Consider the following 13,728-nt stretch of genomic DNA (forward strand, 5'->3'; position numbering starts at 1 on the left):
CACTGTAGTTACACTGCATTATCGTCACTTGGGGGAGTTTTTCGCAGACTGTGGCTCATTTCGTCAAAAGAGTCAGGCAGCATGGGAAAGAAAATGGATAAACTAGAAGTGAATCAGCTTACAATAGAACCTCAAATTCCTTGTGTTTGCGTAGGTAAGCCTTTCCACGTCGATAGGGTTGTATGGCAGAATTAGCTTTTGAACTTGTAAGCCTCAAATTCTTTCCAATGCACTTCTTTACTGAATCCGGTCTGCTACTTGATGGATCAAACACATAGAGACAGGAACCGTCCCTTTGACTCTTTTCGAATCCCACGACTGTGAGAGAATGTCCTGTATGCGGAGGGTCAGTGAACCTCTGTCGTAAATAGCTTTGGAGCTTGATATGATGGCTTTGGTCCGTCCCAAATTACATTACATGCCTTGATGTTGCAGGTAGACGGGCGGAAGATCGGTCTGACGTATTTTGGCATCATGTTCCATCAAAATTCCCTGCTCGAAGTAATTCTCAATGGTATGTATCAGACTTTCGTATGCCCTTTCATTTGTCATGGGACGAAAAGCTTTCACAGAGCAGCTGTGTTTTTTATCAGTATGCTCCTGACCCGAGCTTGTCGGTAGACTGCATCTTACGGAATTGATAGACTGTTAAACAAGGCTTGAGCCTGTGGTCGAATTGCTTAACAATAGAGCAAATCATGCACTATAAATAGTAAGAAGCCCTCACCTCTGGTGTACCAATGTATTTCCTCGTCCCCTTAATACCACCAGTTTCCACGCGACCATTTGAGTTGTAGCCCAAGTCCCAGGCGGCTTCGATGAGGTCCTGAATTCGAAAGATAGATGGCAGGGTGCCTTCAAAATGTTCGAATCCCACCATGCTTGTCCCGATCACGTAAGTTATCAAAGTTTGAATGTTCCGGTAGCCGCAAAATGCTCCTAAGCAGCAACAATCTTAGCACAGTTTTTCCCGACTCGAGCAAATTGATGTCCTTACTCCCCGTAGACGTCATCATGCTTACCTTCTCGACTCAGTTTGGATATATGATGCACGCCCGGATGACAAAAATACGCATACTTAATTGACTCGGCCTTTTCAGCAAGTTGTTTGAGGGCTGGAATAACATCTATATGAGAGATAGTAAGACACATGCGAAACTTTATCAACAAACTGGATGTCAGCCAGTTCGCCACGGAACTTCTGACCCTTTGTACACACTTGACCTCCCCTGAGTAATTTTTGAATGAGCCAGTCGGGCATTTTGCTTTCATGTGCATATTTTCCGAGGTGGCTGGCCTAATACCCACGTTAGCATTCAATAAACACTGCACGAGCTGAGAAAAAAGCGAACCTCGAAGTGTGGCTGAATGGGAAACATCTTCTTCATCATTACTGTATTAGCCGGTTTCTGGAAAGAGGGCTGCCCTTTTTACATAGGTTACACCCTACAAGACGTAAGGCCAGTCCGTGATGATAGGTATAGAAAGGGGGGATAGTAAACGGTATAATATTAAGTGTTTATGTGCAGGAAAGGCGAGCGTCCCTACCAGACCTGAGGAAGAGAAGCTGGTATCATCTACCTACCTCTCTACCTCGGGAGGTTTGAGGTACCCACCCCCCTACCTTACCTGCCGACCTCCCAATTGCCAGGAGGTACCGAATCTACACCAGACCACTATTCTCTCAGCGCAAGCCATTGTCTCATGAAAACGCACGAATTGCTCTTGCGATAATAATACGTTGTGGGATATTGGAAAAAAATTTTCCTAGTTGATTTTTTTCTTTAAATTAAGCCTTGCTTGCTCGTGCTGCTTAATTTTTTTGTACGCCTCAACTGCATTGTCCCGAGCTGCTCGTAATTCCTCGCGACGATGTAAACTTCCAGCTGTCTTTGGGACGTTGTCTACATCAACCACAGCGCCACCAACTTGAAGCTGCTTCCGTGTTTGTTTGTGGAGATTTTCAGGTGGAGCCTGAGCGACATCGTGCAGCCCAATCTTAGCCTCGCCTCTCTTACGAATCAACTCCAGCCAGGGATCGTCGTCCTGCTCTTTACCTAGTCTTCGTCGTTTTTTACTTCCGTCGACATCTCCAAACCCAGCTTCCGAGAACAGGCTAGTGGTATCAGGGTCCATTTCTCTTTCGGCTGCAAGCTCACACTGCTCTTCTCTCTTTGCCCGAATCTTCTGTTCCTCAGCACGCCACTGATCATATAATTTATGCATTTTTCTTTCCTTGCGCGTACGTTGTACTTTGAGACCAAGCAAGTCCTTACCATCTACTATCTTCACTTTTGTTGCCAGACCTGTAACTGGCAAGGCCGCATCAACACGGGCGGAGAAAGACCTCAAGTCTTCACCTGGTTTAATCCGAGGTACTTCGAGAACAGCCTCTTGTGTTTGCTTTCTAATGCTGACAACCTCTCCATCATCGAGCCCTGGACGAGTCTTTCTGCCTTGGGCATATGCCATGAGCCTTCGGAAAGCCCGAGGAGCATCATTGCCATTCTTGGGATATTTTCTCTGTCGCTCTGGATTCGGTTGATGGGGGGTCCGTTTGTCGGCTTGCCTACCGGAAGTTATCGGAAGCGGAAGCGCGTTTTGTGAAGGTGGGAGATCGTAGCTGAGTTTTGTCAGTCCTTTAGATCTTTGTTCGAATTCCATTTAGACGTTCATGTATTCGGATAGGAAGGCTCACATATCCTCATTACCGCGCTTTCTCTTGTGTTTATGAGGCATTTGGACGATTTTTGATTACTTGATCATTAGGCGGTATTAGCGTAGTAATCGGGTATGTGTTACATGTGTTCAAAGCATTAAAGTTTTGGTCTTTTTAAATTTTTTTCGGTCTCCTAGGTTCATGTAGGCATCTACCCCAACACTGGCCCCACCGATAATTAACCGGCCTTTGTCGACCCAGTTACACCTAAGGTAGGGGTGCAATTTGGACCCACAATTTGGGTCCCCCTTTTAGGTAGCTTTACAGTGCCCCGGAGCTATAAAGCCCGGATTCCAGCCATAGTTACGTGTTTACATAGTGCGATTAGTACAAATTGCTGTAAGGCAACATCACGGCCCACCTATGTGGATCCGAATGGCCCTACTAATACAGTCCTCTTATTTACCTCTATAGGAGATAGGCAACTTAACTGACTTGGGTAATTTAATCAAGTTGGTTCAGCACAGGTTTAATCATCCCCTGTCAAAGGCAGGCTGCTCGTCGAACTGATTACTCTTTCTGTTTTCCCATGCTGCTTGATTTTTGAGAATCCCTCACGAATAAACAAGATACGGTGCATTTTTTTTTTATCCCGGAAAGTGCATCATGGCGTCAAACGAACCACCACGGTTTGACGAATCTGAAGACGAGGAGGATTTCAATCCTGCCCCTGCGGATATATCAGATGAGGAGCTAGTCGACAACAACAACAGCCCACCATCGAAAGCAAAATCGCGTCATCAGACCAACAATGGACGAGAGGCCCATCAATCATCAGGCCAAGCAGATTCTAGAGAAAGCTACGATGAAGATAATGACGACATGACAGGTCGCCGAAGGCGTGCCGCAGATTACGATGATGATCAGAATGGTGAAGATGGTGAAGAAGTAAGAGATGAAGAGGACGGTGAGGACGAAGACGACGATGAAGACGACGAAGACGAAGATATACAGCAGGTGGGTCTAGCGGAAGACATTGACATTAAGCCCTTTACTCAAACTCTCTGCAGGGTCATCGCCGTAAGAGACGTCGAGACCGCCGCAATGCTTTCCTCGATATCGAGGCCGAGGTAGACGACGAAGACGAGGCAGAAGATGAAGAGAAAGACGGCGAAGAGATAGAAGATTTTATCGATAATGAGCACCCAGATGACGTTGCCGAAAGCGCCCGACTTGACGATGATCGAAGGCACCGGGAGCTGGATCGGCGCCGTGAAATGGAATCCAGTCTTGATGCGGAGAAACAAGCGGAGATACTTCGCCAAAGATATGGGAATAGACGACCTGCGAAGGGGTTCGGTGACTCGGCAGTCGTACCCAAGCGCTTATTGCTCCCCAGTGTCGATGACCCAAGTATTTGGGCTGTCAAATGCAAGGAAGGCAAGGAACGCGAGGTCGTCTTATCCATTATGAAACGGATCGAGGAACGTATCGGAACAAAAGATGAACTCGCCATTACTGCCGCCTTTGAGCGCGGCGGCGTTCAGTCTGTCATGAAAGGTTTCATCTACGTTGAAGCCCAACGACAAACAGATATTCTCGTTGCCCTAGATGGCATGCTGAACGTCTATCCTCGATCAAGAATGACTCTCGTGGATATCAAAGATATGCCAGAACTACTTCGTATCACAAAAACACCAACATTGGAACCGGGTGCTTGGGTGCGACTACGCCGACCCGCAAAGCATAGCGGAGATCTGGCTCAAGTAATTGATGTTACTGAGAATGGCCTCGAGGCGAGAGTGCGGTTTATTCCACGATTGGACTATGGTGTACGCGATGATGCTCTATCTAGCATTGGCTCTGACGGTAAACGGAAGCGGCCTGGCGCTGCAGGTCCACGGCCACCGCAAAGGCTCTTCAGTGAAATCGAGGCCCGAAAGCGACACCCTCGTTATATTCAAGGCAATCCGTCCACGAACACATGGTCGTACATGGGCGATGAGTTCGAGAATGGTTTTCAAGTAAAGGATGTGAAGATACAACAACTTGTTGTTACAGATGTGAATCCATCCCTAGAGGAGGTGACAAGGTTCGCCTCTGGTGCCGAAGATGGCACGGAAAACTTGGACCTGAAAGCTCTTGCCGCCAGTCTGAAAGATAGCAATACGCTTGTGACGTATCTTCCGGGTGATATAATCGAAGTCTACTCGGGCGAACAAAAGGGTGTTGTTGGTAAAGCGACAAATGTTCAGGGGGACATTGTTACAATGTCTGTGACTGAAGGTGATTTGCAAGGACAAACTATTGAGGTACCTACCAAGGGTTTACGCAAACGATTCAAAATTGGCGACCACGTCAAAGTCATCGGTGGCAGTAAATTCCGTGATGAAGTGGGAACAGTGGTGAAAATAGCTGAAGATCGCGTTACTCTACTTACAGATCAAACAAACACAGAAGTAACGGTCTTCAGCAAGGACTTGAGAGAAGCAAGCGATATCGGTGGTCAGGGCTCCCTGGGACAATTTTCGCTGCATGATCTAGTGCAGCTTGACCCGACCACTGTCGGCTGTATTGTCAAGATTGATCGCGAATCCCTTGTCGTCCTTGATCAGTACGGCGACACGAGGCAGGTGATGCCATCTCAAATTTCCAACAAGCTGCCCAAAAGAAAGCAGGCTGTTGCTGCTGATCGAGATGGTTCTGAGATTCGTCTTGATGATGTTGTCAAGGAGTTCACTGGACAACATCGGCAGGGCAAAATAATTCACATATACCGGTCCTATGTTTTCTTGCACACCAATGATAGCAACGAGAATGCTGGTGTGTTCGTAACTAAGGCTAGCATGGTCAACACGATTGCTGCTAAGGGAGGGCGTGTCAACGCTGCGGCCACCGGCCCCGACTTAAGCAGTATGAATCCCGCGCTCAAGATACATAAGAATGGATTCGAAAATAAGCCTGCCCAACCTGTGAAGATGTTCGGGCGTGATCGAGCAATCAACCAGACGGCAATCATCAAAAAGGGGCCGTACAAAGGTCTTCTGGGTATTGTGAAAGACACCACAGATTCCCATGCTCGTGTGGAGCTACACACAAAGGGTAAAACAATCACAGTTCCGCGTGACTCCCTGAGCTTTAAAGATAAGACCACCGGTGCTACCATTGACATTAATGGTAGAGGTCGCGGTGCTGCTGGTGGGAGTGGACGAGGCGGGGGAGAACGAGTTCCAGCCTGGCAAGGGGGATCTAGAACTCCCACGGGCGCTGGTGGCTTTGACAGAGTTCCAGCTTGGGGCTCACGCAGTAAGTATCCATCACCTGCCTTTTATTTGTTATTGGGCTGGAGTGAATTTAACCTGACCTTCCGAATAGCTCCTGCTGTGGGTGGTAGAACACCGGCTTGGAAAGCACAAGATTATTCGGGCTCCCGCACACCAGCGTGGGCAGATGGCTCAAGAACGGTTAACCCCTATGACGGTAGTCGCACCGCGTACGGTTCTGGGTCACGTACTCCGGCGTGGCAGTCGGGTGCCCGAACCCCGGCAGCCGGTGACGCTTTCGTTGCTGGTTCACGAACACCTGCATATGCCAGTGGTGGTTCCGATAGTTGGGTCTCCGGGTCGAAAACACCTGCTTGGGGTGCCTCGGCGCCTACACCAGGGGCACATGGCAATGAATCCTGGGGCTATACACCGGGTGCCAATACCGGTGCATATGATGCCCCTACGCCTGGCGCAGCCACAGGAGCACCGACTCCAGGTGCCATGAACGCTCCAACTCCAGGCGCCTATTCCGCTCCAACACCTGCGGCCAACGCTCCGACGCCTGGAGGCGGTTGGCAAGGCGGTTGGGGAGTTGATTCTGCGCCAACTCCCGCCGCCGCTCCAACTCCTGGTGCCACTAGCTACTATGAAGCCCCTACTCCGGCTGCTTACACCGGAGCTCCAGAAACTCCTGCAGCCAACGGGCCGAGGTACGGCGATGATGAATAGATGACTTATTTACGGAAAGCTGCTGTGTATTAAGCAATAAGAAATATTGGCGCTTTTAGACAATCAAGTGCATTTATAAAACTTGTAATTTTGATTTCCCTTGACTATTTACATAGTGTTCGGGTTCTAACACGGGCAGGGTAAGGGGCGCCCCTGACGGGAGACTAAAAATAATAGAAAGAACGGCAGCGGGAAAGGATATCTCCTTAGACCTCGGGTTTTCGATTGTCGTTGAAATACTGACTGCTCCCCTTATTGCCCTAGTCTGGGCAGCTATTTATCTTATCGCCTTATAGGGCAGCCGGCTGGGCCTTTTTCCTGGGTGGCCCGGATCACTAAGTGTGGCAGGGGATGGATAGAAGTGATAGGAGCAGCCGTTAGACTTATCTTTCGGCTGACTAAGCCACTCTCAGTCTGCTGACCAGGACTACTAGGTATTGTGTTTGACCTTTGAAATACTGCTGCATTCGTGATTTGACATTAAACACCAATACCAATTCAAAGCATCGTCAAGTCGCTAACACATTTGGCGGCTCATATTGCAAGTGAAACTCGCTTACCCAAGTCGGTTGAACTATGGAATTGCTGACCAAGCTACTCCAGTCCTCCTTCCTAAACTCCTATGAAAGGCGAAAGTCTTTCGATCCAGGCACAAACACCGTCTATCAGACGCGCAAGATCGTAGTTCCTTGAAATGGGACCACCCAAGCCTCCCGTGCCTCACGTGGCACCCATTTACCGCTTGACTGCTACAGCTTTAGGTGCCGGAATGTGGTTCTGGGTGAGTTGCCTCGCCTGCTTCTTATTATTTCAATCTTGCCTCTCGGACTATCGTGTCATTGATGGGCTTTTGAATACAAGAGGCTTTGACCAGCAGAGTCTGAGGTGTCCTTTTAATTGGCTAACACAATTTTCATGACTACCTTAGTTGATGTATAGAGCGAAAAAAGACGGTACGATCGAATCCAGACTTCATATTGTATAATATCCTCAGTGCTGGACCTGGCATCATCATCCAATGTCCTCCAAATTATCTCTGAATTATCACTGACCGTCGATAAACAGGCCCAGTCTTGATGGGTTGGAAGCATCCTTGGGATCACTAGACGTTGACTCGCAAATTCACGGGAGAACCTGTTAAGGTTGGTTCCGTCATATCCAACCAACTGTATCTTTGGAGGAGTCGGGATGGCTGCCGTGCACGTTCAGATTTAAACACATAATCTAAGCAGAAGCCTGCTTCTCAAACAAGTAGTGTGAAACGCCCCATGTATCACCTCCATTGTATGCGAACAACTCAGAACAAGCCATGTAGAATATGTGCCACCGGTAATACCAAGTTGCGGCATCTTTCTCTCCATAAGTTTCTATCAAATGGGGCCACATTCTTGCCTTATTCGCTGTCATGGATGATAACCAGTCCTGAATAGCACCGCTTAGCTTCGTTTCTTCATGTCCTGTTACTCTGGTTCGTTCCTCTGACGACTCACCTCACAAGTCTTCGAGTAGTGTAACCCGTTGACCCACCATTGCTTCTTGATCCTGAGATCTTTCTGAAAATAGAGCAGCAGATCCGCAGAAGGCATTGTGCCTCCTGTAAAGAAATGAGTCGTCATCCAGCCGTCTTCATAGTCATACGGTGTGGTGAGGTGGGCGAAAATGTGCACAAAGAGCTTGCCTTGAGGTCTTAATGCCCGGGAAACCTTTGCCATTAGAAGCTCGTAGTTCTTCATGTGCTCAAAAAGCTGGTTCTCACAGTTAGTGGACCATTCCAAGCCATTGTTATGTTGATCAGAGAGACCTGCCTCAATGGAGACTATCCGATCATACATCTCAGATTCGAATTCGTAATCTACTACATCACCAGTAATAACCTTTATGTTGCTAAGATTTCGACGAGCCGCCTCCGTTTCTATGTGTCGTTTTTGAGTTCTAGAATTCGAAAATGCCGTGATTTCTGATCCAGGTAGCATTTCCGCAAAATACAATGCACCAGAACCCCAGCCACATCTAGCGATAATATCAGATGATTTTCCTTCACGGGTTGTATTTTATCAAAAGAGGTACGAAAATTTGAAGGACAAGGTCTTATTCGGCTGGCAAGTACAACTTACCCGAGGTCAAGGATGCTCATGCCGTCTTTCAAATCAGCTTTGTCGATATAAGAGCGGAGCATGGCAGTTTCTGCCTGGGCAAGTGTCTCGTCACCCTGAGGATATAAGCAGCAAGAATATTTCATTCGTGGCCCTAGGCAAGCAGCAAATACACCAGTTCCGACCTCATAATGTTGCTTATTTGCCGCATCCGTTTCAATCGCCATAGGTCGTGTCCGGAGCCTCTCAATGAAAGACATTTTTGTGTCATAAGCGACGCTTGCAGACTTGCTCGCAATAGTCGTCAAGCGATGTCGAAGCTGTTGTCGGATACCAAACCTGATGATAGCATGCGGCAAATATCCGCCGTCTAAGATCCAGTCTTGTTCATGCCAAAAAAACAGTCAGATGCTCAATATACTGCTAAGCTGAAATTGCGGGTTGGACATACCGTAATTCATGTTAAATTTTGACGATTTTCCGTTCTGCCAGGCCTGTTCTCGCAATAAGCATAATATCCAAATGGCCCATCCAAACCCGCCTTGATAATGCTGATTTCACCATTTCTAACCTCGGCATATGCTGCACAGTTCTTAGAATCATAGGATGTGCATGCAACTCACTAATATGACTGAATGATTCCTCGTTCGGTCCTATATGCTTCGGAACCTAGAGATTAAAAGAAGAGGTAGTCATGGCAAGAAGTTACATGTAACTAACTACTTCTAACCGAAGTTAACTTTCTATAGTATCGTGGTATGCGGGGCTTACTAGCAAAGGTGCATAACAGTCCTTGATTACTATCTAAATAAGAGCGAGTTATACTCTTATATATTAATGCTCTAATTGCATATTTAGTATATATATATTATAGTGCATATAAAATAAAAAGAACTTAGTTAAGACTTATTTAGTATAAACTTACGTATAAGTCTTAAATAGCATTTGCTATGCATTATACAAATAAATGAACTAGCTTTAATAGAGCGTTAGTAGTGCCACCAATGTGGTGCGATATATCTTCTAGTTAGCCTTACGTAAAATAAAGTTATTAAGCAGGTTCAATTGCATATAAGAACTTAAAAATTTAGTATTTTATTATATTATCAAGTGAAAAAAAAAACTTTCGCGATTTTGCCCGCACCTCGGTATTATGGCGGATATACCCCTAAAACAGTTAAAAAGTTACTAGATTAATTCCTTACCTTATCTTACTCCGTCCGCTGATAGTATATCGGCACTAAGAGGAAGGCACGGTCGAAGCAGCAGAAATTATAGATATAGATAGAAGAAATAAAGGTAGACTTAAGTCGAGCCACTATAATTACTATATTACTATCGCTAACGATAACTATAGACGAATTAGCGGTAATACTATATAAACTAATATAGGAACCTAAGAAGAAATCGAATTACTTAAATAGTGCTACTAAAAGATTACAGACTATATCCCGGCAGCTATACTAAAAAATATATAGAATACTGTCAAACGGGTTTCGCCTGCTAAGATAATACAGTATGCGAAAGATAAAGGCAGTGGAATGGTAAAATCGCTGCAAAGTGACGGCACAGATAAAATACGAGACTAAGGCGTAGGGACAATCTGATGTGAATTAATTGTGCATACTTGCTTGCGTGCCTCCATCCATACATTCCTTCCCACTATTTGGGTAGGAATATCTAGGGATTTAAATACATAATATTCCAATATAGAATATCCCTAGTGAAATCAATCTGACGTAAATATCCTGACCATACTGTGATATCATAGATATGTGGCGAAATGTGCATTTGTAGTGCATCGAGATTTGCGACGATAAAGTGGTGTGATCAATTTGTGATACATTATATGTTTGCGCGTGAGGGAATGTGTGTAAGTACTGGGTACTCAACTTTATTAGCAGCCGCCATATACATATAAGTACTGAATACTTAATACCTTTCTCAATCTGATGATGCGGCGATGCGTAGAGATTGTCGGCGATAGATATCCAAAAATAATAAAATAAAATAATAATAAATAATTTCATTCTGACATACCCCCCTAGATAGGCTAGGATCTAGCTCTATCTAGCAAGTCGGTATTACTTAGTTAAGGTGGTATAAGTGGTCGGTATAGGCACTTCTCGGTACCTAGAAAGAAGCTGCTAATAAAAGCCGTACTAGAGGCATTCTTACTAGCCAGCCTAGCTAACCTTTGTAGTATAGGACTACTAGTCCTTACTTCAGAAGGTTGTGTGGAAGCTAGAGTAGGTGGCTGAACTGTAAGATGTTGTTGTTTACTAGGAATAGTTTGTTCACTAGTAGGTATAGGAGTCGAAGGTAAGGTTGGGCTAGGAATATAAGGCTGGGTAAGGGTAGAAGAGATAGGTATAACAGTAGTAGAAGGGTGAGATATATAGAGCTTATCTATATCCTCATACTCAGAAGCATTATCGATATATTGTGGTGGGTGTCGTTGTGGTATAGCGGCGGCTTTACCACTATCGTAGTTGTTCTCATTAATGGTAATATTGCGACTTTGTGTAATACCCCCCGAGCGTACAGCTAGGCTATTTTGTGCCGATGAATAAGGCGCTATGACTTTATCCTCTATACCTAAGGATGTTTTATCGCGGTAACCTAGTCGTTTATGCCATATCGTAGCCGTAGCTTCCGAGGCAGACGCATTTTGGGTATCCTTCGAGATAGCCACTGCTGTAGCGGGTGCTATAGTGGTTAGAGTGGGATGAGATGATGTGTATTGTATAGCCGTAGAGTTGTTAATTGATGGAGATATAATTTTATCTAGTATAGTAGGGTCTTCCCTACTAATAATAGATGAAGGCGGCGTAGTATCCTTAGAGGTAGTAGATGTAGAAGGGCAAGATACCGTAGTATCGTCAGAAGGGTAAGATACCGTAGTATCCTCAGTTGGGTAAGATACCGTAGTATCCCTAGTGCTAGTTGGGTAAGATACCGTAGTATCCCCAGTAGTAATAGTGGTGCGAGTTGGGTAAGATACCGTAGTATCCCTAGTGCCAGTTGGGTAAAATACCGTAGTATCCCTAGTAGTAGTAGTAGTGGCAGCAACAGCGACTTCGCTATACTCAATAACCTGCTGGCTAAACATCCGGTTAGTATAAAATAAACGGTCCTTATTGTGTGTAATCCAGCCAGTCTATGAGTTCCAGTAGTAATTCGCACGCATAAATCGTTTTAAGCTTGCCATATTAGTATGAAATGTCGGTATATATGCTATATATAGTAGCTCGAAGATGCCTTTATTAGTATTTAATCGCACTCTTCTATATCCTAGTATAGAAGGGTTAGATTCGCCTGCAAATACTATTTTAGGCTCGATGTTTGGTATATAATCTAGCAACCGGTCCTTATTGTTAGTGATGTGAATATTAGAACTACTATCTAGTATCCAGGAATCTTTGAGTAGATAGAGTGTAATTAAGAGAGATGCCTGTGGGCTAGTAATAAGAAGGGATGCCTATAGGCTGGTAATAGATAGAGATGCCTATAGGCTTGCCTGTAGGCTGGTAATAGGTATTAACGATATAGTCGGTTTAGATTGCATAAGGTTGTATAACGTATTATTATCCTTGCTAGCAAATGCACTTCCTAGTGATGTAGAAGGAGAGGGTGGTTGTAATACAATAGGATTAATTATAATTCCTTTCGCTTATAATATGTTGATAACTATATCCTTAAAGCGCTGATTAGATGAAAACTTGGATTGGAATTTATTAAGTATAGTGGTATTGGGCTTCTAATCCTTAGGCGCCTTTTGCTGGTTTAAAATATAATAGTCTTCCTAGCGGTGAAAAAGGCTATAAATGTATGGTTGTTTTGGCTTAGTAATGTTGGTTATTTTTTGTTGATTTTGTTGATTTTTAGTTGCATCCATAGTGGTATCTATATCCTAGAACGAGGCAAAGGCACCTTGTGCTCTTTGTTGTGTAGCAAACTCTTGCTTAAATAAATCACTGATATAATAACCGTCGGGTATCTTCTTCTCCTATCCTTCTTTATTATTGCGTTGCTTTTCCTTGATTCTATTCTTCTAATAATTAGAAAAGGCTGGTGTAATAGATTCTATGGCGTCGATAAAATCCTAGGTTGGTCGGAGTCCTTGTGTATCTGGTAGGTTGATATTAATAGCTTCTGTAAGGACTTTCTTATAGGAAGTAATCTAATTGGATATCTTAGTCCTATTAGGACTTTGCAGTATAGCTGTATAGCGCTGGCGGATATCTTTTTTATGGTCCTAAGTGGTGGGCTGCAAGCGTTGTTTTAATAGGTATAGCTGTGCAGCAATATTATTCTCCTGGCTTATGGTATCGTAGTAGTTGCCTATAGTTGCGATAATCTACTGTTGGATATTAATAAGAGCCTTTTTCTTATCCTTATAATCCTATAGGGCAGTCCTATAGATATTCGTTATATACTGCAACCTAGTAAAATTAGAATCGTTGAGGTCAAGGATAGAGGAAGTATAAGGCTTAATAGTAGAAGCAGTAGGCTTAACGGGCTATTGTAAGGTAGGCCTATCTTATATAGAAGGGTTGATATAGGCCTAGATATTTTCGTTAATAGCGAACTTCTTAATAATCGAGATCTATTTAAACTAGTCTTTACTGCCTAGCAGTTGGAAGTTTGCTGGGTTCCCTAGGTCGGTATTAGTAGCTATAATGGAATAGGTAGGAAAGGCAGGATAGGTAGGATAGGTAGGATAGGTAGGATAGGTAGGATAGATAAGATAGATAGGAAAGAATAATAATAAGAAAGAATAACAACCTAGCCTTAGTTAAAGAAAATCTAACGGATAAAGGTCTAAGTAAATCTAAAGGGCAAAATAGTCCTAGTAAATAGTCCTAGGCAAAAGGGATCAATCTAGGTGGTTAATCCAGTCATAATATACTATACTTATGGTCTTCTGGCTTTAGTAGTTAAAAGTCGCTTGCCGGCTTCCTAAGTTAGAAGAAATGTT

General features: G+C 44.5%; 4 protein-coding genes across 4 annotated transcripts; 1 reads left to right on the forward strand and 3 right to left on the reverse strand.

The window, feature by feature from the left end:
• Positions 1 to 8: 8 nt before the first annotated feature.
• UV8b_03209 (uncharacterized protein) lies at positions 9 to 1,391 on the reverse strand (the record flags this gene model as incomplete). The annotated part of the gene is made up of 8 exons (XM_043140707.1): positions 9 to 48; positions 123 to 333; positions 423 to 577; positions 634 to 665; positions 728 to 939; positions 1,023 to 1,127; positions 1,207 to 1,297; positions 1,353 to 1,391. 8 exons carry the CDS (start codon positions 1,389 to 1,391, stop codon positions 9 to 11), a joined length of 885 nt encoding a protein of 294 aa, XP_042996641.1.
• Positions 1,392 to 1,767: 376 nt separating this feature from the next.
• UV8b_03210 (uncharacterized protein) lies at positions 1,768 to 2,739 on the reverse strand (the record flags this gene model as incomplete). The annotated part of the gene is made up of 2 exons (XM_043140708.1): positions 1,768 to 2,623; positions 2,699 to 2,739. 2 exons carry the CDS (start codon positions 2,737 to 2,739, stop codon positions 1,768 to 1,770), a joined length of 897 nt encoding a protein of 298 aa, XP_042996642.1.
• Positions 2,740 to 3,325: 586 nt separating this feature from the next.
• On the forward strand, positions 3,326 to 6,654 carry UV8b_03211 (uncharacterized protein; the record flags this gene model as incomplete). The annotated part of the gene is made up of 3 exons (XM_043140709.1): positions 3,326 to 3,676; positions 3,730 to 5,965; positions 6,035 to 6,654. The coding sequence occupies 3 exons, from the start codon at positions 3,326 to 3,328 to the stop codon at positions 6,652 to 6,654; spliced, it is 3,207 nt and encodes a 1,068-aa protein (XP_042996643.1).
• Positions 6,655 to 7,878: 1,224 nt separating this feature from the next.
• Positions 7,879 to 9,692, reverse strand: UV8b_03212 (uncharacterized protein; the record flags this gene model as incomplete). The annotated part of the gene is made up of 8 exons (XM_043140710.1): positions 7,879 to 8,076; positions 8,145 to 8,399; positions 8,460 to 8,664; positions 8,769 to 9,129; positions 9,199 to 9,241; positions 9,319 to 9,339; positions 9,478 to 9,517; positions 9,673 to 9,692. 8 exons carry the CDS (start codon positions 9,690 to 9,692, stop codon positions 7,879 to 7,881), a joined length of 1,143 nt encoding a protein of 380 aa, XP_042996644.1.
• Between the last annotated feature and the right edge of the window lie 4,036 nt (positions 9,693 to 13,728).

The sequence above is a fragment of the Ustilaginoidea virens genome, chromosome 2, assembly GCF_000687475.1.
Source record: "Ustilaginoidea virens chromosome 2, complete sequence".
Taxonomy (NCBI): domain Eukaryota; kingdom Fungi; phylum Ascomycota; class Sordariomycetes; order Hypocreales; family Clavicipitaceae; genus Ustilaginoidea; species Ustilaginoidea virens.